Raw genomic sequence first — 26,900 nt, 5'->3', positions numbered from 1 at the left:
CCGCCAGATTTTTATCTGGGGGGAGAAACATATACACAATAAGGGTGGTTTATATCCAAGTCGCATTGGATTTTTGGGCAGACAGCTTCAGATAAAACATATCTTGCTCCGTAATGTATCATATGTCCAACCACCTGTTCAAATATGTTTGAAGTTTAGGAGACCGTGGCTAGATCTCTCTGCTTCCCCAAACAACAAGATGTGCCTGAATTTCTGCACAGAAACATTGTGCCCAGAAGCATGGGCAGTAAATGCCATTGCGAGTCCATTTCCTCAAAGGTTACTGTACTCCTTCCTTATGACTCCTCTCCTTCTGAGAGTGATTTAGAAGGCCCAGGGAAAGAGACGGAAGTTAATCTGATAGCGTCTTTACGGCAGAAGCACCCTTGGTTTCCTCTGTCCCTATCCCTAGCCAAGGGAGAATTCTTTCACCTTCCATACTTCCCATTATGAATGCCTCAGGTTGACGATTTAGCTATTGAGAGACAAGCTCTGAATGGTTTAGGCTACTCAGAGAAGGTGGCACTTAAGATTTAATCCTCATGAAAACAATCAACCCTAAGTTCCTATAAAAACATGAGAGAGCCTTCTCCAAGTGGTGCTTATCTAAGTCATAAGACCCTATTATCATCGATCCATTGCATGTTTTTGAATTCCTGACAGACGGCTTTCTTCAGGGGCTTACACCTACCAGTTTGTCTACCCAGTGGGCAGCAATCAAGGCGTTTAAACAATTTTTGAGTGATCTTTCTAAAATATCCCCCTTGCTACTGAGATGCGTAAAGAGCCATAATCTATAACCCAATAACCTATATCGGATCTGGGAGGAGAGTGTGCTAATCAGGGTAATGAAGATGAATGTAAAATGATTAGTTCATTGAGAATTGCCAAAAAGGGATTTACAACATCTTCTAAGACGTGCACATTGTTAAAGTGTTGCAAGAGTAGCATTGTTAGAGTTTGTGGCTGATTTTCTTCAAATGTGCATCTACTTGTGCTGAATGCTGAAATAAAAAAGGAGCTTAATTTTGCAGCCTAAGATTAATGGTGAGACATTCTGCATGAGGCCTACAACCATTTGTTGATGAATATTACTCTATTTCATTTTCTCAGATCTCTGATGCCCAAGGACCTACTTGTATTCTTTATTTTTTTTATCTAAACTAAATTCACTCTTAGCCACCATCTATATTCTTTTACACCAGTCACATTATTTTCTCTTATTCCATTTCCCCACCCTAGTTTTTTTTATTTCCCCTTCTCACCTCTTTGCCTTTGTTTTATCCTCTCTCTTTTATTATTTTATCCCACCCTGGTCTCTAATTTCCTTTACCCCACAATGGACTTTGATTTACTTTTCTCCACCCTAATTTCTGATATACTGTTCCTCGCGTGGTTCTCCAGTCACATGACTCAGCAGTTTCTCAGATCGTTTTAGCCTCATTCCATTTACAGACTTGTGTAGCATCCAGTTCCCTGATTTGTTTACCAGACCACATTCTTTACCACATCCTCTTCTTTGACTCTCTTTGTTTAATGCCATATTTGACTCCCTTTGCCATACTCCATCCTTCAATTACTTTGAGTCCCATCCTATTCTATATTCAACTGATTGACTCCTTAATTCTGATTTAATATCTACATCTCCATTCACTCATTCCTGCCACGTACTGAGCTTACTGCATCTTATTCTATGATGCCCTTAATCATGTTCTATTCTGAGATGTTACAAATTGACTAACTGGTGAACTTGATTAAACCCTGTTGAAAAGTCCCAAAACATAATAATTTTAGTGTAAACACGGAGGGTAGACATTTTGGGCCCAATTCCCAAAGATGATTCTTTGAGTGGGAGTGATTTACTCTTTTAATACTCCTGCTTTACCACTGAAAGCATGAACTCTGTTGCACTTAAGATAAAATATCGGGAAGAAGAGATCTGCAACAAATGCTCTATCATCAACAATGTGGACTGCTAGCACCAGTGGACGGTAGACTTATGAGGCTAAACCTATATCATGCACAAACCTCAACTGATTTGTCCCAGAAGTGACATGCCATTCCATTGCTGTTTCAGACTCATGTTACAGTGAATTATGGTAAATGTAGCCCAATATCACTCATTCCAAAGTTAGATTGCAAATAATAAAAAACAAGTAGACTAGATTGTTTTACCTTATACTGGAAATTGAGGAAAGTGAGAGCCACATATTATTTTTTGGGAAGTGTATGCATGTTGGAAATGGCCCTTTTTAGGGTGCTTTCCCTCAGCTTTTTGAATTTCTCCCTCTTCATTTTCTGCTGATCTATGTGCTAGCCTTAGGACTTTGACTACTTTCCACTCTGCCATTTAGTGCCAAAGCGCTGTGCTTGTCATATACATACTGGTGATTGGTGTATACATGATTGGCTGATTTGAGTTAACTGCAAGTCCCATGTCTAGGGGTTAGACATATACCTAGGGCATGTAACTCAAATGCACCTCAGTGGGTCTCTAGCACTGGTTGTGCCACCCACAGAGGTATCTCTTCAAACGTGCCACAGGTTTGCCCTGGTGGGGCCTGTGTGTATAGGTTACAGTTATTCAGAATTGGCATTTAAAAAGCTACTTGCCAAGGTTCTGCATGTCTTACTCTACATTGGAGTTCTCTCTGGGGTCAGGGTGCAGTGTTGGGAATAGGCAGGGCATGTGCGCTAAATGCACTGATAGTGAATGCCACCGGATTGTGTGTTCGGTATGGTGTGGCCTGCTTCTCACAGTGATTAACATGGGGGATCAGTGGAAAGGCTAATGAGCAGTATTGTCTATGTGCAGAAGAGAAGCAGTATAGTGTTTGATATCAATGAGGTATTAATGGTAAATCATTCTCTGGTAGTGGGAGTGGATTCAACATTACTAATATTGAAATGCCACTTTGGGAAAGTTGACATTTCTGTGCTCATGACTACGTGTGCTGTGCTCATGGCTACGTGTGCCTGTGAGCGTGTCTCCAATCCACATCTGGGTGCTGGGGTACAACTACATCCGTGCATTCCTGATAGAATGCCATAAACTAGGGGCTAAAGGGAAATTGCAGACCTCTGACTCTTTGGGGGGGCCTTCCTGGTACTGATACGAGGGGATGGAAATTGCACCTGCATTTCAAGGGGCAGGGTCCTGGCCCCACTAAACATATTGATCAAGCCTCCCTAGGTAGGATGGCAGACAGGACAACATTTAGAGAGGGCCTGTGCATTTCAAATGTGGCCTTTTGAACTGATCTTATCTTCAATGGCCATTGTGGGTATAACTACTTGGGCTCTGTCCTCAGGAGTTAGAGACGCTTTTGAGATTGGAACCATACTACGCTGGTTCGACGCTGGTACATCAACAGGAGGGTACCTAAGCACTTTCCAAGGGCCGGTTGGCTGGCCTCCTATCTAAAAGATCCCAGGGACAGAAAGCATCTCTCTGTTTCCACGATTAAGGACTGGGCAGGGTGTGGCAGAAACGGGTGGAAGTGATCGTCGGTTGGGACAAGGATCGTCCTGATGCATGCCATAATCATACTGTGCAGAGGAGTGTGCTCATAAAGATCAGCAGCCCACCTGGGATGCCGGAATGTGAAGGGTTCGAGGAGTGCTGGGGACATTTGCTAAGTCCGAGGGACCTGTGCTTGCAACCGGAAACCTATGCTAGCTCACACTCCATAGTGTCTGGTGTTCGAGGGGTGTTGGGGGACGTTTGCTGATTCCGCAGGATCCGAGCTGGAAGCTTAGACTGTCTCTGACCTACAGATCAAGAGGATGACTGTGCCTGACATCACGGCCTCCATCCGAGGTCGCCAGCTCTCTCTCCCCGGACCCACGGCACAAGGTACTTTGTTGTTGAGAATATTGTGACTGGACCTGAGGGGTCTTGTTGTATCTTGTGTCCACCTACGGCTAGATGCCTGGAGCAACTACAGCTCGCACCTCCGCCTGAGGGGAAACATTTCTCCAATTTATAAGCATTGCAGCTTCCGGTGTCACAGTCTTTTGCCTTTGGGGGGATAATGATCCTGCACTCGTGATGGTGCCACTGGGTGCCTGACGGCCTAATCTGGAGTGAACAAAACCAAGTAACTGTTTCCTCTTGCTCAGGTGGTTTTGACAATCTAATCAAAGTGTCACCAGTGGGTGCAACATGTATTGTTGGCTGGTGTTGTATGAGTGGCTGGGTCATGAGTGGTAGTCAAAACCTGTGATTTCTTGACCATTACAACTGTGTGGGGTATGCAATATTGGGAATGTTGTGTTTTATCTTAATGTGACAGCAGAAAAGTGGGATGCCTTTGTGCACTGTCCTGTGAGTCATATTACATGTCAAGCAGCCATGTTTGTATGGATAGATGGTGGCTGTCTGTGCTGCATTTGTCACAAATTAAGAATGAACTATTATCTCTATTTATTGTTCATATCTCTAGTGATGTGTTATGTGTACTGTATTTTAATATTATCATTTGTCTCTTCTTAAATTCCTTTCTACAAATCTTTTTGTACTATCACAGGTGCACGTTCTGGGATGTATCACTGCCTATCTTTACATCATTATAACTTGCCCTTTGGGTACCCCCACACTTTCTCTCATCACTTTTTCTTGTGGACCCGTTTCACTTTTGTGTCTATTCTTTATGTATAATCACATCCTTAACCAGCCTTGAGAAAGCCCTAGCCTGCTGACCGTTAGGCGAAACACATTTCGGCTGTTCTTCACTTCTCACAAAATATTTTCTTGAATAAAGAAGAAATGATCACTCCAACAGAGTATCCTATTCCTTGTGCTCAACACGCTCTATTGTGCGATTAACCTACAAACCCACATAATATTGAAGGCACAAACTCATCGCACACGTGATATTTTGCTGAATACCAGGTGGTCTCTGGGTGAAACCACCAGATTGGTATGTGCCACAGCCAAAACTCTGGTTAATGACAAAGTGGGTGTGAACCCTGGTAGCACCCGTCAACGAAAAATGCCATATATGTTTGAGGTGACAGAGGACATACATTGGGCACTGGACAGCAGTGTCCTGGTGTGCACACGCTAATAGCCAGCAATAAATGTTAGCAAAAAATGTTGGTGACCACACAAAAAGTGTAATTTTCTCACACAAACTAAAGACAAAGAAAATGCTACAATGGCTTTTTTACTTCTCAAATTATAAAAACAGTCACACTTTTGAAACTGTAGCCTGCCCTATGATTTTTACAGAACTGTAGGTTTAAAAAGTTGTACCTTGGTCTGAAATCGCCCCTTTTTATAGGGTGAAATTTGCAAAGTATGCCCAAGAAAATGACCACTGGTAACTTTGTACACCGCAAAATTCACCATAAAAATAAAGCTTTTTGCGAAGAAAGTCGCATACTTAAGAATGGCTGACACATTGCTGCTGTGTTATTAAAATGATAATTTTTTCAAATGTGTGGGACAGTTTACAGGCATTTTATATTTATGGAGATAATTGGGTACCGTCTCTTTGTAACGATCCCCAACTATGTTTTACATTTAGTCTACTCTAGGCTTCACGGGCTTTCTCGCTTGAAAAGTTGCTAATCCCTGAGGCTCTCAGTGGAAAGACATTAAAGGTATGAAATTCTGCACAACGTGGCCTGCCGCGAGGTCATAAAATATTTGCAGTCAGGGCCCTGCAATGAATGTCAGCTCTGCCAGAGCTGAGAAGGAAGAGCCTTCACTGTGCAACGACCTTCAAAGATGCGGGCCTACAGCTGCCAGCTCGCAGATGGCAAACAACAGAGAGCCCATCATGCTGTCACAGTTTAACCATTCATTCGTCTCAATTAGAGGTGCCTCATAACTAACCCATACGTCTCGTTTTACATTAATTAATTTAGATCTGAGAACAGACCTGGCATTAGGGCAGAAGGGGCCTTGCCCATCAGAAAGAATCAAAACACACAGAAAGGGCCAGGGGTGATTTCAAGACCAGCAGGAGTTGACTCCCCAAATCCTTACATTAACCACAAAATAAATGCCTTGATGTAATAGAGTGAGAACAAGAAAGAGAGCAAAGGGGAAGCAAACAATTGGTGTACCTAAATCATGTGGAGTATTCCCTTTTAAGGTGATGAGTAAACAGCAGGGCACGAGTGAAGGATGTGTGATCTAAAACGAACTACATGGTACACAAAATGATTTATTAATGCATCCTTGGGTCAGGGTTAAAATCAAGCAGAGGGCCAGGCAGGCGCAGTCACGTCTGCTGGATTTTTTTTTTAAAGTAGATCAACATGTTTCTACCTATGACCCTCCTTAGAGGTGTTGCGGCATTCCTCATGACCTATATAGCAAATGACCCTGCTCAAGTGCCCTCGGACTTGGCGAGCATCACTGCCCACGAGCAGTTATGGCCAGGGAGAATATACCATGAGCCTCACGCCAGGGCCTAAGTTGAGGCCTTAATCCCGATGCTAGCGGGAGACTAGCATTGTATCCCTACTTTGGACATAGAATTGGACCACTGGTGTTGTATCTTGATATTTTATTATATTTTTTGTTATATCATTTTTGAACACTTGGGCAGGAGCATTTACTATATAGGTCCCAAGGAATGCTGCAACACCTCTAAGGAGGGTCATAAGCTGAAACATGTCAACCTGCTTTGAAAAACAAAATCTAGTGGACCTGACTACGCCCGCCTGGCCCTCTGCTTGATTATAATCCTGACCCAACGACATATGATAAATCGTATTGCGTACCATGTAGCCAGGTTAAGATCCCTCATCCTTCACTCACATCCTCCTTTTCCCTCACCACCTCGTGCTCATTGGTAAGGTATTTATCATACCGCTGAAAGCATCCTGGAGCTCTTCCCTCTAGTGAGGGGTTTATAGGCCGCACCATGACTAGACATCACGGGGCGAGGACGTTCCCTATGAGGAAGCATGCCACTTCTGGTGGGTGAGGAAATATGCCCTTAACAGGGCTTACTCCCCGTGTTTCAGGTAAACCATTTATCCTCATCCCCTTTGATCTCTTTCTTGTTCTCTCTCTATTAGACCCAGTCGTTTATTTTGTGGTTAACCTTCAGAAACAATGTCACCCCCAAATAGACTGTCAAAGCCCACGTGACCCAAATGATATATCCTTTTTTATTTGTCTTTGTGTTTTAAATATGATTTTTTTCAGTTGTAGACGCACTTCACCCCAAAAGAAAACAACAATCCTGTTTCGACGGGAGGATTCGAGATTTCTTAAATTACAGAGAATAAAATCAGAGACAATTCTAGAACCTTTTTCCATAAGTGAATTGTAAAGCTAAAAAAAGTGGCTCATGTTTGCAAATTGGGGCAGTTGTGAACTTGTAAAGGCACGATATAAATGACTGCATGGATTTGAACTTGCTACAGGCAATGTTTGTTTTAATATCGGGGAAATCAACACTATAGACCGCCCCTGCAAACCTTAAAAGGCCCTCAAACAGCCAAGCAACCGACCCACACACTGATCTCTCAGACCAGTCCGCCGGGCACTGCCTGATTGCCCTAGAGCTCAGTCAGACCCTGAATAAAAGTACCTTGTGGTTTATACGGTCATTATTAGGTTGATGCCTGGTTGGTGGAGCACTGTACGGTATGTTACCAGGTGGCTATGTTGGCAGTCAGTGCATCTTTGGCTAATAGGCCTTGCTTTATTACACTCTCGATCGCTCCCCCAGCCCCCCTTTCCGAATCTGAAATCCGAATCTGAAATCGAGGCTGCGCGCGCAATGTGAAGAGTTGCTGTGTGTAGCAGGAGCTGAAATCTGTTTGCATCTGAATCTGTTTATCTGAAATATCCTTCCGGTGACTGTGAGCCAGAAAGCCATCACCACGTGTGGTAAGGACTGAGGAGATGAGAGATCCCCGCTAGAGACCCGCTCGTGAGAGGTTGTGCAGGTAGCGCCATTTAACCAATAACGCTTAGATTTCACAGAGCTCGCGCGGCGGGGTCTAGAAATACTTATTTGACATTTCCAGCTGAGGTAACCTGCACTTTATTAATTTCACTTCGAGAGCTGAGAGGAAGTAGCAGCGGGGCAGCTTGGGACAACAGGGGGCGTCAAAGCGGTCTTTTTCCGCTTTGTGGCTCTGTGAGCCCTGCTGAATAGGCGAGGATGCTGAACTGCGCCCGGTGTGTTTAATCTCTCAGGTTTTGTTGTTCGATTGCTTTGATGTTTTAGTTAAGCCAGTTGTCTGGGAGGCAGAGAACCACTGGGGCGAGAACAATGCAACCTAGAGAAGATATATAAACATGCGCACGCAGTCAGGTTAATGTTTTCTTACACAAGTGGGTGACAGCAATAGTTGTTGCTGCTATTTGTGGCAGAACCCCAGTGCTTAATTTGGGCAGGTGGGGCCACTGTACTTCTTTGTGAGGGACTGGCTCGAATTTTTCCTCCTCAGACTTTGACCCAGAGCAAGAGAGAGGGAAACACAACAAGGGGAAAGCAGGAGAAAGAGAAGGATGAACAAACAGTGACAAAGAAAGAAAGCAGGGATGGAAAAGAGCCTGAAGGAGTACGCTAAAGGAGCAGGGAGTGTCTGGGGGTGGATGAAAGAGGCATGAGGTGGAATTAAGAGTAAGCAGCCTTGGTTTCGGCATCTGACCTTTGATAGCGCCTGCCAAGGGCTTTGAGCTAAACTATGGGCACCAGTACTTATTCTTTTACAAATTAGGCACTGAGGCGCACTGTCTAGACAGTAGCATTGTAGAATGTTGCATTTTTTAGCATCTTTTAATATCACTTGGGAAGTTCTTTGAATATGTATTAAGGCACCATTTACGATTGAATAAGGATGCAGCCAGTAGTAATTATTAGTGGCTGAGATTCATTCATGCAATCCACCAATCACTGCTTTTCTTTCCCTCCGTGCGGCGTCATAAGTGCAATGGATATGCCCAGACATGCGTCTCCACACTGTACTCAAGCTGTTCCTCACTGATGTTGCCCAACGAGTAAAGAACAGTTAGGGGTCGCTTTTGTAAGCCTGAAAGTTCAGACTGGGCCAATAATATTAGAGCAGGACCAAGCTGATTGCATACAGCTGGAATGTCTCCGATCATGAATGCAGCCCTCAGTAATCACCAGTGGCTAAAACTAATTTAAGAATTCCACACATCACTTTTTTGTTTTCCTATGTGGGCTTCCAGCCATGGCACCTCTCCAGAGTGATGTGAGTGTGCACCTAGGTGAACATTCTGTTCATTCCTGATCACCACAGCACAACATTAAGGTTTCGCCTCAGTAGACTGGTGCCCATATTCGTGAACAAAATCTACTGAAACACTTAGCAACTTTCAAGGAGTCCTGTCCCATGCAGCCCACCCTTGAGCCGTAGAGACAGCATAGAACACTAGGCAGATGAAATTCCTGCCCACGACCAGCCGAATATAAATAAATGTTTCCATGACTATTAAACGTAACCATGAACTAGCTAATGCGTGTGATGCCCCTGGGCAATGGCAGAGGCTTTGCAGCAACTAACAGAAACAGAGATACAGAGATACAGGCCATTTTGTTAAACAGTGGCCATTACAAAGGGGAACGCAAACCCAAGAGGAGGCCCAGAGAATCAAAAATTCTGGATGCTACTCTATAGAATACAACATTGTTTTGCTGCCAACTGGCTACTAACTGTAAGTCTCAGGTAGCCTGCATGGCAACTGAAAAATTTGATATTAAATTAAAGATATCAACCTAATATCAAAGATAATTTTTTTTACAGAATTGTTTTTTTTCCCCTCAACTACAAGATTAAGGCAACGAAAAATCCTGAAAGTCAATCAAAAACTGCTTTACCTTCACTTCACATTTTGTGACTGAGGCATATTTTTATGACTCGGGCATACCTGTCGGCTCCCATTAGAACTAACTTGTGCACCACGGGCAGGAGCAATCTACAGGGCTAAACCGGCGTAGCCTAACATTGGACCAGTGACATGAGGACCAAAACTGGAGGCTCCGAGATGACTAATATTCGAGTTACGGAAAAGAACATTGTGAAGTACCTACAAAACTCTTCCAGAGTGTGCACCAAGGCTAACTTAGTGGAGAGGAGACGTCACATTAAAAATTAGCCCCAAAGAATTTGTGAATCTTAGCTGAAGGAGGAAGCGTGCTCTACTTTTATAATTCTATAACTGTTTATACCATATAATCCTGAATTCCACTGACATTACTATTGTTTTCCAAAGTAATGCCTCGGATTGGCTATTGACCTCTTTTGAAGGACTCCATTATAGTGTAAGTGGTTCAGCCCTTGATGCCACCTCTTATAGGCGAGGCCATCAACTCAACCAAACCTACCACAAGAGGGTTAAAGAAGCTACTGTCGTCTAACTATTGGTATTGGAATCCAGAGTCTTAGACACAGGGGGAGAACACGCAACATCACCTGTGTAAAAGCTGGGTGGGTGCCCCTACAACCAACAGGGGCTGAAAAACAAAATATAATTGATGAAATATGTGTCCAATGGCTCGTATGTTGCAAAGCGACCTAGTAGGACTCGTTTGTAGCGGGTGTTTTCTCCAGGGAACCCAATAGATACTCAAATGTGTTAAAATGTTGTCATCTCGCTAAGAGTTCCAATGTTTTATCACATAAAAGTAAGAGAGGAAGAAAATGTTTTCTAAAGTTCAGTGCAGCAATGCTGGCCATCTGGCGTTTTCCGGGCATGAACGGCGGGGGTTCCGCCATGCGCGCACAGCTTATATTCAGTGAGATGAAACCCCTTAGTCGGCAGCCCTGGCAGGAAGCCTTGCCTTGAGATGTGCAATGTTGCGGCAGTGAGATACAGTTCTGTCTTGTCTCAGTTCTATGGGGTGGAACATTGTGATCCAGACCCTATGTGTCTTCTGTTCACTGCGGAGGATGCTCACAGCCAGGGAAAAGTCTGCCGCTGCGATAACCATGGCAACTCCCTCTCACTGTGTTCTTTAAGGCTGAACCTATCCCACACATATGTGCTCCCATCCCCGCTGAAAAATGACACATTCCCAGGAGCAGCTCAGTGCTCTGAATGCCTTTGCATTTTGGTAATCTGCTTAATTTCCCTAATTGTGCTCGCCCACAGGTAGGGGATTAAAGGGGCTCTCAAAAAATGCATTTGTGAATTTAGCACATTTCAAAGAGTTTCTAAATGTGTGTGTTTATTCACATGGAGTTGTCGACGTTTTCCTCACTTATGTTTGGTTTAGGATTTGTCATCACAAACATATACGTACATGGCATTGTAAATAAAAGAGTTACCAGGATCAAACTGATTCTCACTCATTTTATCACTCTCAGGACAAAAGGCTGAGTCAACCTTGCCCGGATCAAACAGCGTGTTATATAATCACTGCCTGTGTTCAATCCTCCGCGCTCTTAAAGTTTTAATCATTGGTAGCACCATGTTCATTGCTGCAAATGTAAAAGTTCTAAATCTTGCTTTATTCACTTGTTCACGTCTTTTCGATAAAACTTTCAGCCAATGTACCTTGCTTTACGCCATTGTAGCACCACAAGACTGCTGCAAAATCTAATAAAGGCAAGCTGAGAACATGAAGGGCTACTATGTGAGGTCCATGGACTGATGGATCCACTGCAGAGATCTGTGCTAATCCATTGTGTTGGACCTGGCCCTATCTGCAGGGTTACCCCCAAACAGTTTGCCTTTACCCTCCACTTTTAGCTGAATTCGTTTTTGCTGGCCTTAGGACTCTGTGCACGTTACAACTGGTAACCAGTGCTAAAATGCTGGTGCGCTCTCCTTTAAACATGTTAGATTGGCTTATACCCAATTGGCATATTTATTGTACATGTAAGTCCCTACTAAAGTGGCACAATTAGTGACCAAGGCCTAGAAATTATACTAGTAGGCCTGTGGCACTGACTGTGCCACCCACTTATGTAGCACTTTAAACAAGTCTCCGGCCTGCCATTGCAGTCGGTGTGTGCAGTTTTACACTACAATTTCGACCAGGCAAAATAAACTTTATGCTTGGCCCAAACCTTCCTTTTTAATACATATAAGTCACCCGTATTGTAGGCTCTGGACAGCCCAGGGAGCAGGAGGCAGTGTATTTAAAAATCTGGACAAGTACTTTTAGGTTTTGCATGTTCTGGAAGTAAAACACTCTTACATTTGTTTTTAACTACTTCAAAGCCTACCTCTCTTGTAGGATAACTTTAGAGGTACCCAGTTCATGTTTGGGGTCTCTAGAATCATAATTTAAAATCCTAACTTATGGTGAAGTCGTATTTTAAATTATAATTTTGAAAATGCCTCTTTTGGAAAGTTAGGAAAATCTATAATAAGGATGTACTCCTTCCCTTGTTTAAATTCATAATTTGTGTGTTCTGTCCTCTGTTGGTGCGTTCGATCAGATGCTGTGAACCGCCCCAGATCACAGCTCATACGCAAGTATACCTCAGGGCACATAACTCGCCCTCCCATCTGTCGCACTATATAACCACTCTCAGCACTCCCTGTTCTCCTGAAATAAACAAAATTTGTGTGCAGCATCCACACCACTGAATACAAACCCATCTACCTGCTATCCCTGATCCCCATATAACTATTTGCATGCTGCACACAAATGTGTTTAATTTACATTTTGTTAGTGTGTGAAGAGAATGGTAGTGTATGTGGCCATAGAGGGTTGAGCAACAGGAGGGAGAGGGATCCGCATGACGTTTGAACAGACAGGTTTGTTTATTTTGGGAGAACAGGGGGTAGTTGGGTGCTGAGTGTGGTTATATTGGGTGTGGTAATACTGTTTTGCATAAGTGTAGGGTAGTAGTGAGCAGTAAGCTGAGTTGTTTCTTTTATCTGTTGCAGAGACCCCTGACGAAGAGCCTTTTTAGGCTCGAAATGCATTGGGCACAAAGGAATGAGCTGGCCTGGTTGTACGTTTCACCTTTACCTTTACGTGTTGCTGTGAAATGCCTGGTTGGGCACTCAGTAGGCATATGAAAATTTGAAATAAAGTTACAAGGTGGAATCACTCTGTCCCCGCAGTGACTTAATAAGTTTGGAAAAGTGATGGAATAAGGAACTGTAAAAATACTGGTATCATTGGTTTAAAGAGAGGGACGGTTTCCCACACCGCAGTGCGACAGATGGGAGCGTGAGTTATGTGCCCTTAGGTATACTTTTAGAAAGTTGGCATTTGTCTGACTTAGCCCTTTAGCCTGTGTCAAATGACTGGGTGTTGCTGACAGTTGAGCTTTGTGTATTCCTCCTAGACAGCCACCCACAATAGGGAGCTTAGGTGTGCCTGGGTGGGGATCACTGGCAGGATGGGAGGGAGGAGCTGAGCACAGCCGCACTTCCACTTGAAAAAGTTGTGCCCTGCCTCTACACAAAGGGCTGCATGCCCCCTGTAGTTAGTCTGGAGCCAGGACAGAGAAGGCAGAATGCCTGTGGACTTCAAAGAGAAACCTCTAGAAGCTTCTACCCCACTTCAAAATTACAACTGTGTAAAAATATTAGAACTCACTTCTGGGCCTGTGGATACTCAGTCAGGAAGAAGGACTGCTGAGCAGCTGAAGGCCTGCCACTCTGCCTGCTTGACTGCTGCCATGCTTGACTACTGCCTTGCTGTGCTGCTTCCTTGCAGTGTTGACCTGCTGCCTCCTTGTATGGGTGAGAAGGACTGAACCTCCATCTTTTGAACCCAGAGCCCCTGCATCTCTTGACTCCAAGGGCTAGTTGGTTGGCCTACTGAATTAAGACACAGGGACTATGCTCCTGGAACTGGACTCTGCCATCTGTGAGTCTACCCTGCCAAGTGGTGCTACCCCAATCCTGGACCCTTGAAAGTGGTCCTTAGGTGCTCTGCCAGACTCTGTGGATCCAGCAGAACAGACCCTTCTTCTCTGCTGCGCAGCGCAACACTGAGCACAACCAACGCATCCCCACTGTTGTGTGTAACGAAACCGCCTCAAAGCCCCACATTGCATTGCAGCCGCCCGCAACGCAATGCATCCCAGCGCATCTCTCGTCGACGGCAGCATTGATGACAATGCTGGGCTCTGCATTGTAACCCTGCAGGTCCTCGTGAACAGAATCATCACCCGACTGCGCGAAACATCCTTTACTCCAAACTTGGCATCGCAAGCCCTTGTTGAGGGGATCTTAAATGACGACACAACAGGGCCTCTTGCCACAGTTTCGGATCTGAATCATTGCTTCGGCTGTGTGACACATCTTCGATGCGGATACTCGCAATGCTGCACAAACCAGGATTACGGTACTCTATTCGACCGGTCAAACTGGGTACTCCATTGCGGTTGACCTGCACCTGTGACTTTGTCCCAGTCCGGCGTGACCAGATATCCACACTTTGCGCCATTTGGCGCCATTTTTACTAAAATCTTCCAAATTGAATGCCTTCAGTTCTACTGATTAGATTTTTGTCGTTTTAGTCTTGGTTTATATATTAAAAACGAATCTAATGTTCTGATTTTGTGATGGGCTCCTTTTGTGGTTTGTTTGCACTGTTACTGTTTGAAGTGTTGCACAAATACTTTACACGGTGCTACTGAGTTAAGCCTGACTGCTCTGTGCCAAGGTACCCGAGGGTTGAGGATAGGTTAATTTAGGGTTTGCTCGTGACTTAACCCTGAGAAGAATAGTGGTTGCTGCTTCAGATGGGGTTCAAGCCCACAACCAATAACCCAAATTCATACACCTTGGTGACAGTTTTGAATCAGGGTGGTTCACAGAGACTTTCATCCTCCCTGAGTTGCTAAAATGAGCAGCACTGAGTTGGGTAACAATAAAGATCCGTTATTCAGAGCACAAATACCTACAGTTGGATATGGTATATGTTCTGCAATGCATTAGTAATGGAAAATTGTGTACTATATAACTGCAAACTAACACAATAAGGGAATATGTTCTTTCATCAAGTAAGGGGGAGAGTGCTCAGAAGCAGTCATTTGCAGGAAAGCTGTGTAAGTCCATTTGTAGACGTCTTGAGTCCATAGCTTCCAGGCAGCCACGTAAAAAATCTACAGCTTGACCACTGCCAGTAGATCCATCGCAAGCGACCTGTCCTAAACCCACATACTAGGCTAAGCCACTATAGATGCACTTGGACATCCAGTCTGCTCACCCATGAACACGTTCCCAGCAAACCATACATGCTTCACCTTCTGAAAACAGACCACCTTGACCCAATAAACATGTAAGTCTGTCCTTTGGTGCACTAGATCTCAGAAACTTCTACCAAGTCTCCCTATTACTCTTTCTAGTCAGAACGAAAGCCTCTAAGGGAGCAAAGCCTTTATACAAATTTTTGCTTTCTATATGTAACTCCAGTGTATTTTCTAACTCATTCACAGAACTGACACATTGCCCGTAATGTATACAAACTGCTGCACATTCGTCAATCTGGTGTCGTGGTAGAGCTGGTCCCATTGGGTATGGTTCCTGCACTTACAATCAGTCCACGAAGCACACTGCTAACAATTTGACAGGGCATGATGAGACTTAACAAGACAGCTGCAACAGCTCAACTCATCCTAATACACCAAACGTAGAAAGTGTGCCTAGGAAAAGCACTACTGCCAAGAGCTTCAACTTAGCTGCGGTCTATCACAAGGCTCTGCCCTACGTCCGCTTCTCTTCGAAGTTTTGGTCTTTCAGTTTGGCGCTGATTCAGAAGGACACCTCAAAATTAATAATATAGCCCCCCTCAGGACAACCTTTGGTTTTGCCAGTAATTGGAGAGACGTTTAATTGGTCTCCACTCCATGTAGTATGAGCGGTATATCTCCCCAAATCCCTATGCACAGGCCTTGGCCTCTGGCAGCATTAATATGTTTTGGGGAGCAGTAGCTGCACTCAGGAGTGAGGCATAATTATGTCTAAAAAATCTTCCCAGTATTATACTTCTTAAATGAGGACATAGTAAATATTCTCCCTTTGGTGTTTTTTGAATATTTGTAACCAAGGACATTTCAGAGACAACGTATACATAAAAAAATATTTACAATTAAAATGCTCCCAGCTATTCTACAGTGGGGGATATCCCCTTATCAACCTGAATGACTCACTAATAATTCACACTATCCAAACATACCCTTCCGAATAAACTATCCTTTTGTCATTCCACAATATGTTTCAAGGTGGTTTGATCTATCCAAAGCAACCGAAGTGCTATTCACAATGCATAAGCATAAACAGGTCCAGGTTTTGAAATTATGTTTGTATGATGAAGACAAAGTTGTTTTAGTTCTGTTTTAGACTACTCATTGTGTGGGACTTTATCAGGACACAAAATTATATAATTGTGATTTACTCCTATTGAAGGTTATTAACAGGTCCGCAGATTAAGGAAATCGACTTTCAACGCCATTTAAAGAACAACATCCTGTTTTGGCTATTCCCATGTATTGCAATCAAATATGTGCCGGCTGAACTAACCAAAACGCTCTTTACTTCAAGATACAAATGATATGCAAGTCCACTGGCCTTCTATTTTTGAGTATGATAGGAAATGCATGCCAACTTTATGTGCATTGATTTTGTAATAATGGTTATGAACAATGTGTATGTAAGGACAGGAAATAGTTTGTAATCGCTAGTCATGCACCTGTAGCTAGAACTACCCTTGGCTTATAAAAACGTCTTTCTATTTGTGAGTTTGGAAGCTGGAGGACGGATGCTGACCACAGAGTAAAAAAAGAAAGTCAAACCCCTACTTTTTCCTCTCCTGTTCGAGTACACAAAGGGTCTCACTCAGTCGCGGCCAGTGCAGGTAAGTGCGGTGGGCCGGGGTGGGGACGGGCCGGGAAGGGGGAAGTCAACAGACGAATGAAATAGGGAAAATTAAATAAATCCTATTCCGTCGTCTGTCGACTTCCCGCCCGGCTCACCACGCTTACCTGCACCGTCCGCTACTGATCACACTATGACAGGCAACTAAAAGCTGGGCCTGGTCAGCTGTACATAGGTAGTAAGGTAAGTGCAGTGGACAACCCAATATACCCTTGAGGGCTCGGGCAAATATGAATAAACAGGTAGAAAGGTGCCTTCAAGGGATTTGTTTGGTAAATAATTTGTATAATTTCGATTCTTAATTAAAGGTAGGGCAGTTATATACCTACAAATTTATTAATTATCACTTTTTCAATACTTAAATCAGCTTAGTTTGTCAGAATCAGGATTGAATAAGGTGTGAGTGAATCATCACATATTAACCTGAATACAATAAATTCAATAAACCAAAAGGAGGAGAAACAAGCGGGTGTATATATAAAAATTGAATTTATATTTCTAGTTCAAAAAAGGGTACTTCAAATTACAACAATTAAATACAGTGAAAGGAAATATTTCACTATTTGATGCCTTCACTTTCAAATTGATCCAACACTTTTTCACAACAATATATAGCCATTTCTCTGGAAAACAGTGTGATTGTTGTGAAAAAGTGTTGGATCAATTTGAAGTACCCTTTTTTGAACTAGAAATATAAATTCAATTTTTATATATACACCCGCTTGTTTCTCCTCCTTTTGGTTTATTGAATTTATTGTATTCAGGTTAATATGTGATGATTCACTCACACCTTATTCAATCCTGATTCTGACAAACTAAGCTGATTTAAGTATTGAAAAAGTGATAATTAATAAATTTGTAGGTATATAACTGCCCTACCTTTAATTAAGAATCGAAATTATACAAATTATTTACCAAACAAATCCCTTGAAGGCACCTTTCTCCTTGTTTGTACATAGGTAGTAGCACCACAATTGCTATTTCAAGAAACACCTCTGAGGAGACAAACGCTGCTCCAACGTAGTTGATTGTGTTATCAAATTGTTTAGAAAGCACTGAGTAATTGGCAATGGGCTGCTGCCAAACTGCCAGAGACTGAATAAAAAGCTGGAATTCCCCTCAAGCTTATCAAACACCATCCTAAACACAAACCAACATGGACCATGCTGTTGTGGTCTTTATAGAACATGTAACTGACATTTGGCCAACTCCCCCTGGGGACACTGCTACAGTTCTAATTCAGATAGTCTGTTTTCATTGCGTGCCTTCTTTCTGTATTCCTTTATCTCTATTAGAAAGAGTGAAGTTCCTAGAGCAGATGCAGAAATGCTGGTATCATCATGGCTGACCGCTCTGTAGGGTGACCTGGTTTTTGCTTACTTTAATGGGTTCAGCCATAGCAAGATCCCTAACAATATAAGCTTATTGTTTACAAAGATGAAAGCTTAATGTCAACATATGGATGGAGCTGACATATTTTTCACTATGCTAGTTCAGTCTCACAGTAGTCTTAGTGTCTCCAAACCTTGTTTTATTTTGAGCAAATAAGACACAATCTGTGGTCAAACTGTACCTAAACCCCAGGAGTTGACCACAGATTAGGAGGTGTCTTGGCACCATAATTATCGTCAGAGGTCACACCAGATCACACTCTTTCACGCTCGTTTCAGCCCTGCTTTTCCCTTTATCAATGGTTTTCCTTCTTCCTTCCACGCGTGTTTTTTCTCTCTTGATCTGTGTGATATTAGTGCCGGTCGTCTCCTACCAGCAACTAATTCAATTGAAGCACTGGACATCATGTATTAGCAGTTCCAGGCAGATTGACACTTGATGCATATTCCATATCTTCTGCATCTAATCTGTTTCAAAACATGCACTGAATGTATATATACATACACCACATCAACAGTACTCAAACATGCAGTAGAGGAAAATACTCCATCACATACCTTAATAGAAGATGTAACAGGAAGCATGGGGTTAAATGTCAACATGTTAGCAAAGAAACAAACACAGTTTGTCAGGTACAACAAAGTAGCACAATATGAACACTACAATAGGTCAACATTTAGAGCTTAGCTCGAAACATCATCCTTATTAAGGCAACTTAACCTTCTATTGTGTAATAGTTTTAATTAATATTAAAGCAGACTAATTAGGCAGTTGAAAGTTTTATTGATTGGCATTTCCATGTACTATTGTTGGTAAGCTGGTGGCAGAAAGTCCTCCATAGTTTCTCATTGATGTTTTTTTCCTTCATTTTTTACCTCTTAAGCAGTTGACTCTGGCATGGGATAAGTCTGTCATGTGTAAAAGACATGTGACTGAAACTCCACCATCTCTATATGGCATGGTGGAATGTTCATGCATATCTGATCCAATCTAGCTTTAGGAAATAATATATTTTTTTCTATTCTTCTACAGTGTAGCCTTTGTGAATTAACTACTGTTGGCCTCTACCACTGTTGGAGTGTAGCGGCGTGGGAGCACTGTCACATATCGGCAGAGCTGCTGCCATGCCACTCCCGGTGTTCCTCTGCCTCATTTACAGTCCGGTAGGCCCCTCGGGGTCCATGGGGTTCTAAAGGTGTGGGCTCAGGTGGCTCCACCAGTGAAAACCCGTGACCTGAGACCGGTCTGCCAAAGGGTCTGTGGGTCACAGTGGCAACAGCCCTGTCCGATATAGGGCAGGGCTACCGCCATTGATTTTCCCTGCCTGGGTCAGTGATGGAATGCATGGTGGACAGAGCAAGGAAAAACAAATAAACAGTTCTCTTTACATGAAGGAAAAAAACTCCATGTGTATTATTGGAAGCAAAAAACTCCAAACAGGCTAAACAAACATGGTGCCCACTCTGTGTTCATCCTTATTTCAGTATGTCTGCCTCACAAAATATAAACAAACGTTTTGCCTCCTAAATTTGCCACGATTAAGTAATTTATCCTCAAAGAAAACTATTCGTTTAAAAAACAAAATTCAGGTAGTCTGTTTAAATTTTTGACAAATGTTTAGTGTCACTGAGTTTAACACATGCCTTCCTGACGCAGCCATCTTGAATGATGTGTTACTGTGTGCCCTTGTCCTGGGAGAAGCACCCTCAATCCCTTACATCTACACAGTCCCAAAATGAAAAGCACGGCTGCCCTTAGTGCTGCCAAACATTCACAAGTAAGTGATGTCACTCTTGATGCTTGCTCTGTTCAAACAGTGACAATATATTTTCATGGCTCTTTTGGCACTGACTGATCACATCTGCCCTGTTCATCTCCTTGTATTTCCTCTACAGATCAGAGTTGGAATTTGATCTTATAACATAACTTGATTTACTGCTTTGTTCATAACTGCGCTGCCAATACTTCATTCACTGGCATTCTTCCTAGGTGCATCTTACTTTTGATAACAATTAAAAAAAATTGCAGAAGAAAAAGCTGCACCATAAGGGCTTCACTTTAAATCAAGCCTGTAGCATTCCAGTGGTTCCACACAGATCACACTGCCTGTTCTGTATTGCTTTTAGCAGTAAGGGTACTGTTAGCAAGTGATTCTCATCTTGCCAGCACAGTTTGGCGCTAATCTGAGTTTTGTAGCATAATTTTTATTGTTTTGGTCAATTTTGTTTCAGGCACTTAGGACCAGTTGACGACATGCAGTGAACTTGCGGTTACATTACTACCCCTTATTTGACTCAGATATATGGCACGGCAGAGCTCAGTTGATATCACTTGTCTATCCATTAAAGGTGCTGTGCTAAGTGTGGTTAGATATGTCGTCCTACTGGAGCCTCCCCCATATATGTCACTATAGTCCGTTGAACCATCAAATGATCTTATTGTTTGGACTACGGAAAGTGATCACTTTTTTGTCCTTAGGTTGGGTTACCCTAATCTAACACTTTGTTATAATTTTTAATGTATTTTTTATTTGGTACTATTGTTTTCTACATGTTCTCATACTCAGAGAACTCACTTTCACTTTATCCACCACTGTATCACTTTTAATCAAGTATGTCTTTGAGAAAATATTAAGCTGTCATAGATTTAAATTTCAGCTTTCAGATTACTATTTTGGAGAAATTAGCCAATTGTTGCTCTCTGATGTTTGCTTTGATCTCAGGCTATTTGGATACAGACAGCGTCAATGCTGAGACAATTGTCTCAAATTTGTTCTAAATTAATCCATAGGAACCAATGGAAGTACAAGAATGTAACCAGGTTCGGAGGAATATAGGGCTGTAGATTTTGGTTCATATTCCTCAAATGTTCATATGTTTTATGGTGGCCTTTAGTTTTCAATCAATTGCAAATGGTAGTAAAGCAATCATGAACTGAGAGAACTAAAGCCTCAACCGGTGTGGCCAGATCCTGAAGTCTCCAAGTTTTAAGCCTATCACATGTCCCTTGCACATGAGAAATCTGTCCATCAGTACGATAGCGCTTTGGCCAGCCTAACAGTGAAATATGAAAAGTACAACCGTAAATTAGATTACACTTTTATACAAATGCATTGAATCATGAATCAATCACTGTTTTGCATTGTCAAAGAGCAAGTCTGTACTGGTAAAGAATGATAGCTTATGGCAGTGGGAATATAGCCCAGACAGTGAAAGAGCAGGCATATGTGCATATGAATCCTTTAGATGGATGACAGAATTGATGACTAGCATAATGTTTCTGCCTCAGTAAAATTAGCCAGGTCTGGGGTGCCCATGCACTGCAAGAGGGAGGTACAGGGGCTTACAATGTGCCAATGGCTTTTGCATGAATGGGTGCCTGTGCAATACAATGGCTGTCTTTGGAGCACCCTTCTTTAAAAGTACCCCAAGCTGCAACCCTAGTCAGTAAGTTAGCTCACTGTGCCTACCACCTACTCTTTGTCTTATTCAAATAACATTTAATAAATACATTTATTATTTCAAGGTCAATAAAATAAAATTATTTTATTTGACTTGGTTAACGAGAACATCTATGATTAAGTGCAAGGAGAAAATACACTGTGAGGTGGTACTTTATAAATGATCATGGACATTGAGGAGAGATTCAGGTAAAAGATGTAGATGCGTGTCCTGCAATGTGTTCCTTTATTTTCATTCTACAGGTCGTACAACGAGGTCATTTGAACTTCGATGTCTGATTGGTGCTTAGGGCTCTGAAGAGTATTTTTAATCCTGGCATTTCAGTCCTGCTAAAAAGCTTCCAATTGCCCTTTCCTAAAACTTGAAATCAAGTTTGAAATTAAATTGGTGCATTTGAGCTATTAGATAGTCAACAATAATATGGGCAATGATGGTGCAAGACACATCAAATGTGACATGGACTTAAACAAAGCCACCCAGAAGACCAATTTTTACATTTGGCTTCCAAATAATATGCAAAACTGTTTTTGCACTGAAAATGTCAGATTTTTTATTATAACGTAGCTCTAAGTGTCCATTACATTGATACAAAGAATAGAGATTCACCACATCAATATTGTAATTTGAACAAAAAGTCCCATTCAAATTCATGGCATGATTCAAATCTTCACTTTCTTTTCTTTTCTTAAAAATGTCATACGTATACAGCGAAGACAATCAACGCGTTTTGTCCATAAAAATGGACTTCTTCAGGGGACAATTGGTATAAATATCAAATTCTCTAATCCAGATACATCAAAGAGCCTTCACTCACAGTCCTGATGAGTTCACTTCATGGATGGCCTAAATCAATACAACCCGTTATCCACACCAAATTTCCTAATATTTTCCAAATCCTCCACTATTATCTAATGATCAGTAATCGTTAATCCCCATGTCAATGTTCTGCTACATAGAAGATTCAAACCAATCTGGCCTGTATTGGCACTCAATTGGTGCAGATAGCCACACAAACCCGTCCTCTTCTCTTTCCGTAGTTTTCGTTACTACTCCACTTCATAGGGGCAACCTCCAAGCCAAATCAATAACCCTATTTCTAACAGTATGGTAACAACTTAATGTCCTGAAAATGGCGGTTTTTCCTGCTTTTTAGATGACAGTGTGTTTCGCTATGAGCTTGTGTGCCCTGGTACTTCACAGGAATAGTGTCTTGTGTTATTAAAGAGTCCATATTGTCTGTATTTTGTTTTATTATTGATGTCACAATTTTCAACTTTGGCAATATTATGTTTGACCCATGTTGGTAAGTACTTAATGCGACAATATAATTCACAAACAAGTGTAACATGTGCAAAGGATGCCATTTCTAAAGTCCAGAGATATGAGACAGTGCAAAGATTTGGAATGTGCAAGGAGAACCGCAAACTGCATGCACCATGAAAAGAGAGGTTTGGTAATGTATGTCAAGCCACGTCTGGTGCTGGAAAACTCGAAAGCTGTTAGATTAGCGTGTCAACATGAAACCAGGGCCGGCTTTAGGGCAGTGCGACTGGTGCGGCCGCACTGGGCGCTGACCTGTGGAGTGGGCGCCGACCTCAGGGTTGGGAGCTGTGTTTAGCAAAAATTTATGATTGGAGAGATGAGGGGCACTTATGCCCGGTAGTAGTGAGAGATTCCGAGGGGGCATTCATGTGGTGTGGGGGTGCCAAAAATGATTCTCGCACCGGGCGCCACCAGCACTAAAGCCGGCACTGCATGAAACAGTGCATACATTCATGTGCCCCGCTTTGATACTTTTACCAGAAGTTCTTTGCGCCTCTGTTTTGATTGCTGGACCAGGGTTGCCAACTTTGGTCTACCAGGGCTGGAGCTTCGCCCAATTTTAGGATGCCCACCAGGCTATCCTGAAAATATAGCATCGCTCTACCCTACTCAGATCCATGCTGAAGTGCCCTAGTGACAGCCTATTTCTATCGGTTCTCGCATTACCATATTCATAAGAGATACATTTGTGAGGCCTCAGCCGCGGTTGTAAGACATAGACTTTACCGCCTATGGTTTTGGAGGAAGAACACAAATGCCGGCAGCTTTCCATGTGATGTCCCGAAACTTATTTATCGGTCTTTGAAACTGGCCAAACACACAGGCAACAGCATTTTAAGAGCACTCATTTCTACAGAATCAAGGACTACATCTCAGGACAGACACACATACTGGGTAAGAATTAGGGATTGCATCTGTAAAAAGGGGGTCAAAAGCTCTGCTTTTCTAAAATAAATCATGCAGACAGATTTCGAAGATTGGAAAATTTTGCAATCAGGACACACAATTTCACAAAGCCTTGCTAATATTAGAGGTGAGCATAACAATTTCAAAAATCGTTAAAATGTCAAAATGTAACCGCCTTTGGGCTGATAGTATAATGCTGCATAAAAACTGCCAAGAAACTCACTCTGCAGGCGAACCAGAAAAACAAGCAGATTTTGGACATTTTGTTTGGTTCTATGAAGTTCTCCATGGCCAGAAAAGCGTGGCTTAGGAAGAACGACTGGACTGACCCACAGAAACACTCCTACATAGTGGTTTCTGTACAGTTTGTGTCTTTCTTGCCACCTTTTATTCATCCACGGCAGGCGGAAGCTCTCCCTAAAATGCTTCCACTTACTGCGGAATCGGAAAACAAAACAATTCACCCAGCCCTCGCTACCGTAAACAACTTTAGTTTATGCTCATGTAGGCATGAACAGGTCATTGATGTAAATGCAGTGGGCGCGATTTGTAAGATTTAGGCCGAAAATGCTACTGTCGCACTGCAGAGGAAGGCACATATTTCTCTGTGTATTTGTTTCATGTATTTATTGTGCTGTAAAATTGTCAGAGCCCAGAAGTTCCCCAGGTTCATTCATGAGTTGCTTTACACCCTAGGTGTTTGCTTTGTGTTCTAAGACTTGCATTCCTGCATACCATATTAAAAACCCAGGACTTCAAGTCCCAGAATGCAAATCAGAAACCCTGGACTAGATGGCCAAGTCAATTGTAGGCCTGATAGACTTGATAGCTATGTATTTTATCATAAATTTTATTTCAGCTGCGTGCCTGGATGTAATGCGCTTTGAATCCTGATTGAATCCCAGCAAGTAGTTATAATTTATGAATACAAATATTCTTAAAATAAATTAAAAGGATCCCACTTCTTTCCTAACTACCCTCTGTCATTTCAAACATAAGATCCTTCTGTAACTGCCTCTGTAGATCACACCTGTGTACACCTCCTCCCCCGAGCCCTCTTGCTAAATCGCCTAGGCACAATTAATAACCAGGTTTAGTATATATAAAACCGCTGACATGCATGAATCAATAAATATGCCAGGGAAACGTTTTATACCCCACGCAACATTAATACATATTTATAGGGAAACTGCAGCATGTTATTACCAGCCAGAGACATACCTCAATGTATGCATCGAGTCTACTTTCAAAGACTGGTAATAGTAAATAAAGCTGAAGAAAGAGCTTGTTTTGAGCAGCCTTGGTGTGCTTGTGTGAACAGTAATCTCCTATCCCTCCTCTGGTTCAGTAAAGCTGTCTCTGAGATCCATCACATGCACAGAACAGTGATCAGTAGAAGTGGTATATGTGCCAGAATGTTTTCAGTGCTTCATCGCCCGGTAGAATATCCCGTTCACCAGTTATAAATGGTACAACACATGCCTTATGAAAATGAGAAGCACAATTCTACTGTTTTAGTCCAAAGCCACCATTTAAAGCTTACAACAACTTTCAAAATAGAAATGGAATTTTCTGCATAGCAGTTCATTAGAGGCCAAAAACACATTGGTGCTACAGCATCTAGGGGAATCACTTCTGACCGGTCAGACTGTAGGACCAGCCGGGCAGTTAGGTGCCCCAAGAGAGTTTGAATTCACAAAGACATCTTCTCTTTTCCCATATTCCCACTTGTTGTGCCAGAGATCTTGATTATACAGTAACATCACGTAAAAACACACATCATCAATAGGACAAGCACATGGAGACAATTGTACAAACGACATGAATGTCATGAGGGATGGATGAAGGATGAAAAATAGCAAAAGAAACAAGCCCCATGCAAAACACGAAATAAAAATAAAACGTAAAACCAAAATATGCCGACATAAGCAATAGCAGGCATGAAAATGGCTGTTAAAGTGCTGTTGCATGTGGTTTTTAAGCAATTCGTTTTTGCAACGAATAATCAATGTGTTATATGCACCAAGCAGATGACCGTAAAATGAGATATGCAGCAAAAACACGGTAGCCCTCCAAGCATTGCTGGAATGTAAAACCCTATGCATTTTACAGTCTCAACATGGTGTATATAAGCTCTCATAGGAGTGGAGGGATGGCATTATCTTGGAATAATGCCATTCGCACTTGGTGAATGTTGACAAGCGGCGTGGCTTGATGATGAAGCGTAGCATTCGGTGGAATGGTGAACAAAAATAATCGGAATTCAATGAAAAATAAAATTTAAAAAAAGAATACGTTGAGAAAGTGACATATATGCACCATGGCATCAGCGTGACCATAAAATGCAAAAAGGCAATGGGAGTGATATGAAAACAAACCTTGGAGAAATATCGCATCCTTGCTGCATAAAGGCACCCAGGGAAAACCAAAGGCTGTTAAATATCCCAAACTCGTTTGGAGGGTCGGGAGGGTTCTGAGGGTCACGGGTTTCATCGTTGTCTTCCATGTGCCACTCATAAGGGCTGAAACGGCTCACTAGGAAAAGAACTACGCTCACTCCAATGTAAGCAAAGACTATACACATCCAGATCTCATAGGCCAAAGGATCCAGAAATGAGAACACGCCCGGTTTGGACTTTTGCGGCTTCTTGATCATGATGCTGATCCCTAGACTCATAAAGGGTTTCGAAAAGTCGATTACTTCTTCCCGTACCAGTGTTATTGTGAGGGGGGCAACAGCTATGTCTGCTCTCTGTGAAGGGAGATGAAAAATAACATTGTTAGTCCAAAAGAGTACAGTCAAACCACAGAAGTACAAACAAAAACATGCAAGTCACATTATATTGCATTGTAATTGCATTTATATAGCGCTTACTGCTATCCCTGACGACATTACATAACAATGGGGTGACCCAAAATAACCCGAAGGATCTGGGTTGCGTATGATACAGACAGCAGTAGTCCACTTAGGAAGAAACAACGAAAATTGTTTTTATTGCAAAGGGCCAAATAAATCACTTCCTCCT

General features: G+C 42.4%; 1 protein-coding gene across 5 annotated transcripts in view; it reads right to left on the bottom strand.

Annotated features, from left to right (window-relative positions):
- GRIA3 (glutamate ionotropic receptor AMPA type subunit 3) overlaps positions 1-26,900 on the bottom strand; it is a 1,128,422-nt gene that overhangs the window by 303,203 nt on the left and 798,319 nt on the right. For all 5 annotated transcript variants that reach the window (XR_014962259.1, XR_014962260.1, XM_085608118.1 and 2 more), the window contains exon 11: positions 26,253-26,626. Coding sequence is in view for 3 of the 5 variants with exons in the window: in XM_085608118.1 (XP_085464244.1) it covers positions 26,253-26,626 (374 nt within the window). In the remaining 2 variants the exon portion in view is untranslated. The remainder of the gene's footprint in view (positions 1-26,252; positions 26,627-26,900) is intronic.

Source organism: Triturus cristatus, chromosome 5_2, assembly GCF_964204655.1.
Source record: "Triturus cristatus chromosome 5_2, aTriCri1.1, whole genome shotgun sequence".
NCBI classification, from domain to species: Eukaryota; Metazoa; Chordata; class Amphibia; order Caudata; family Salamandridae; genus Triturus; species Triturus cristatus.
Note: the sequence above shows the minus strand (reverse complement) of the source record. Positions and strands in the feature narration are given on the sequence as shown.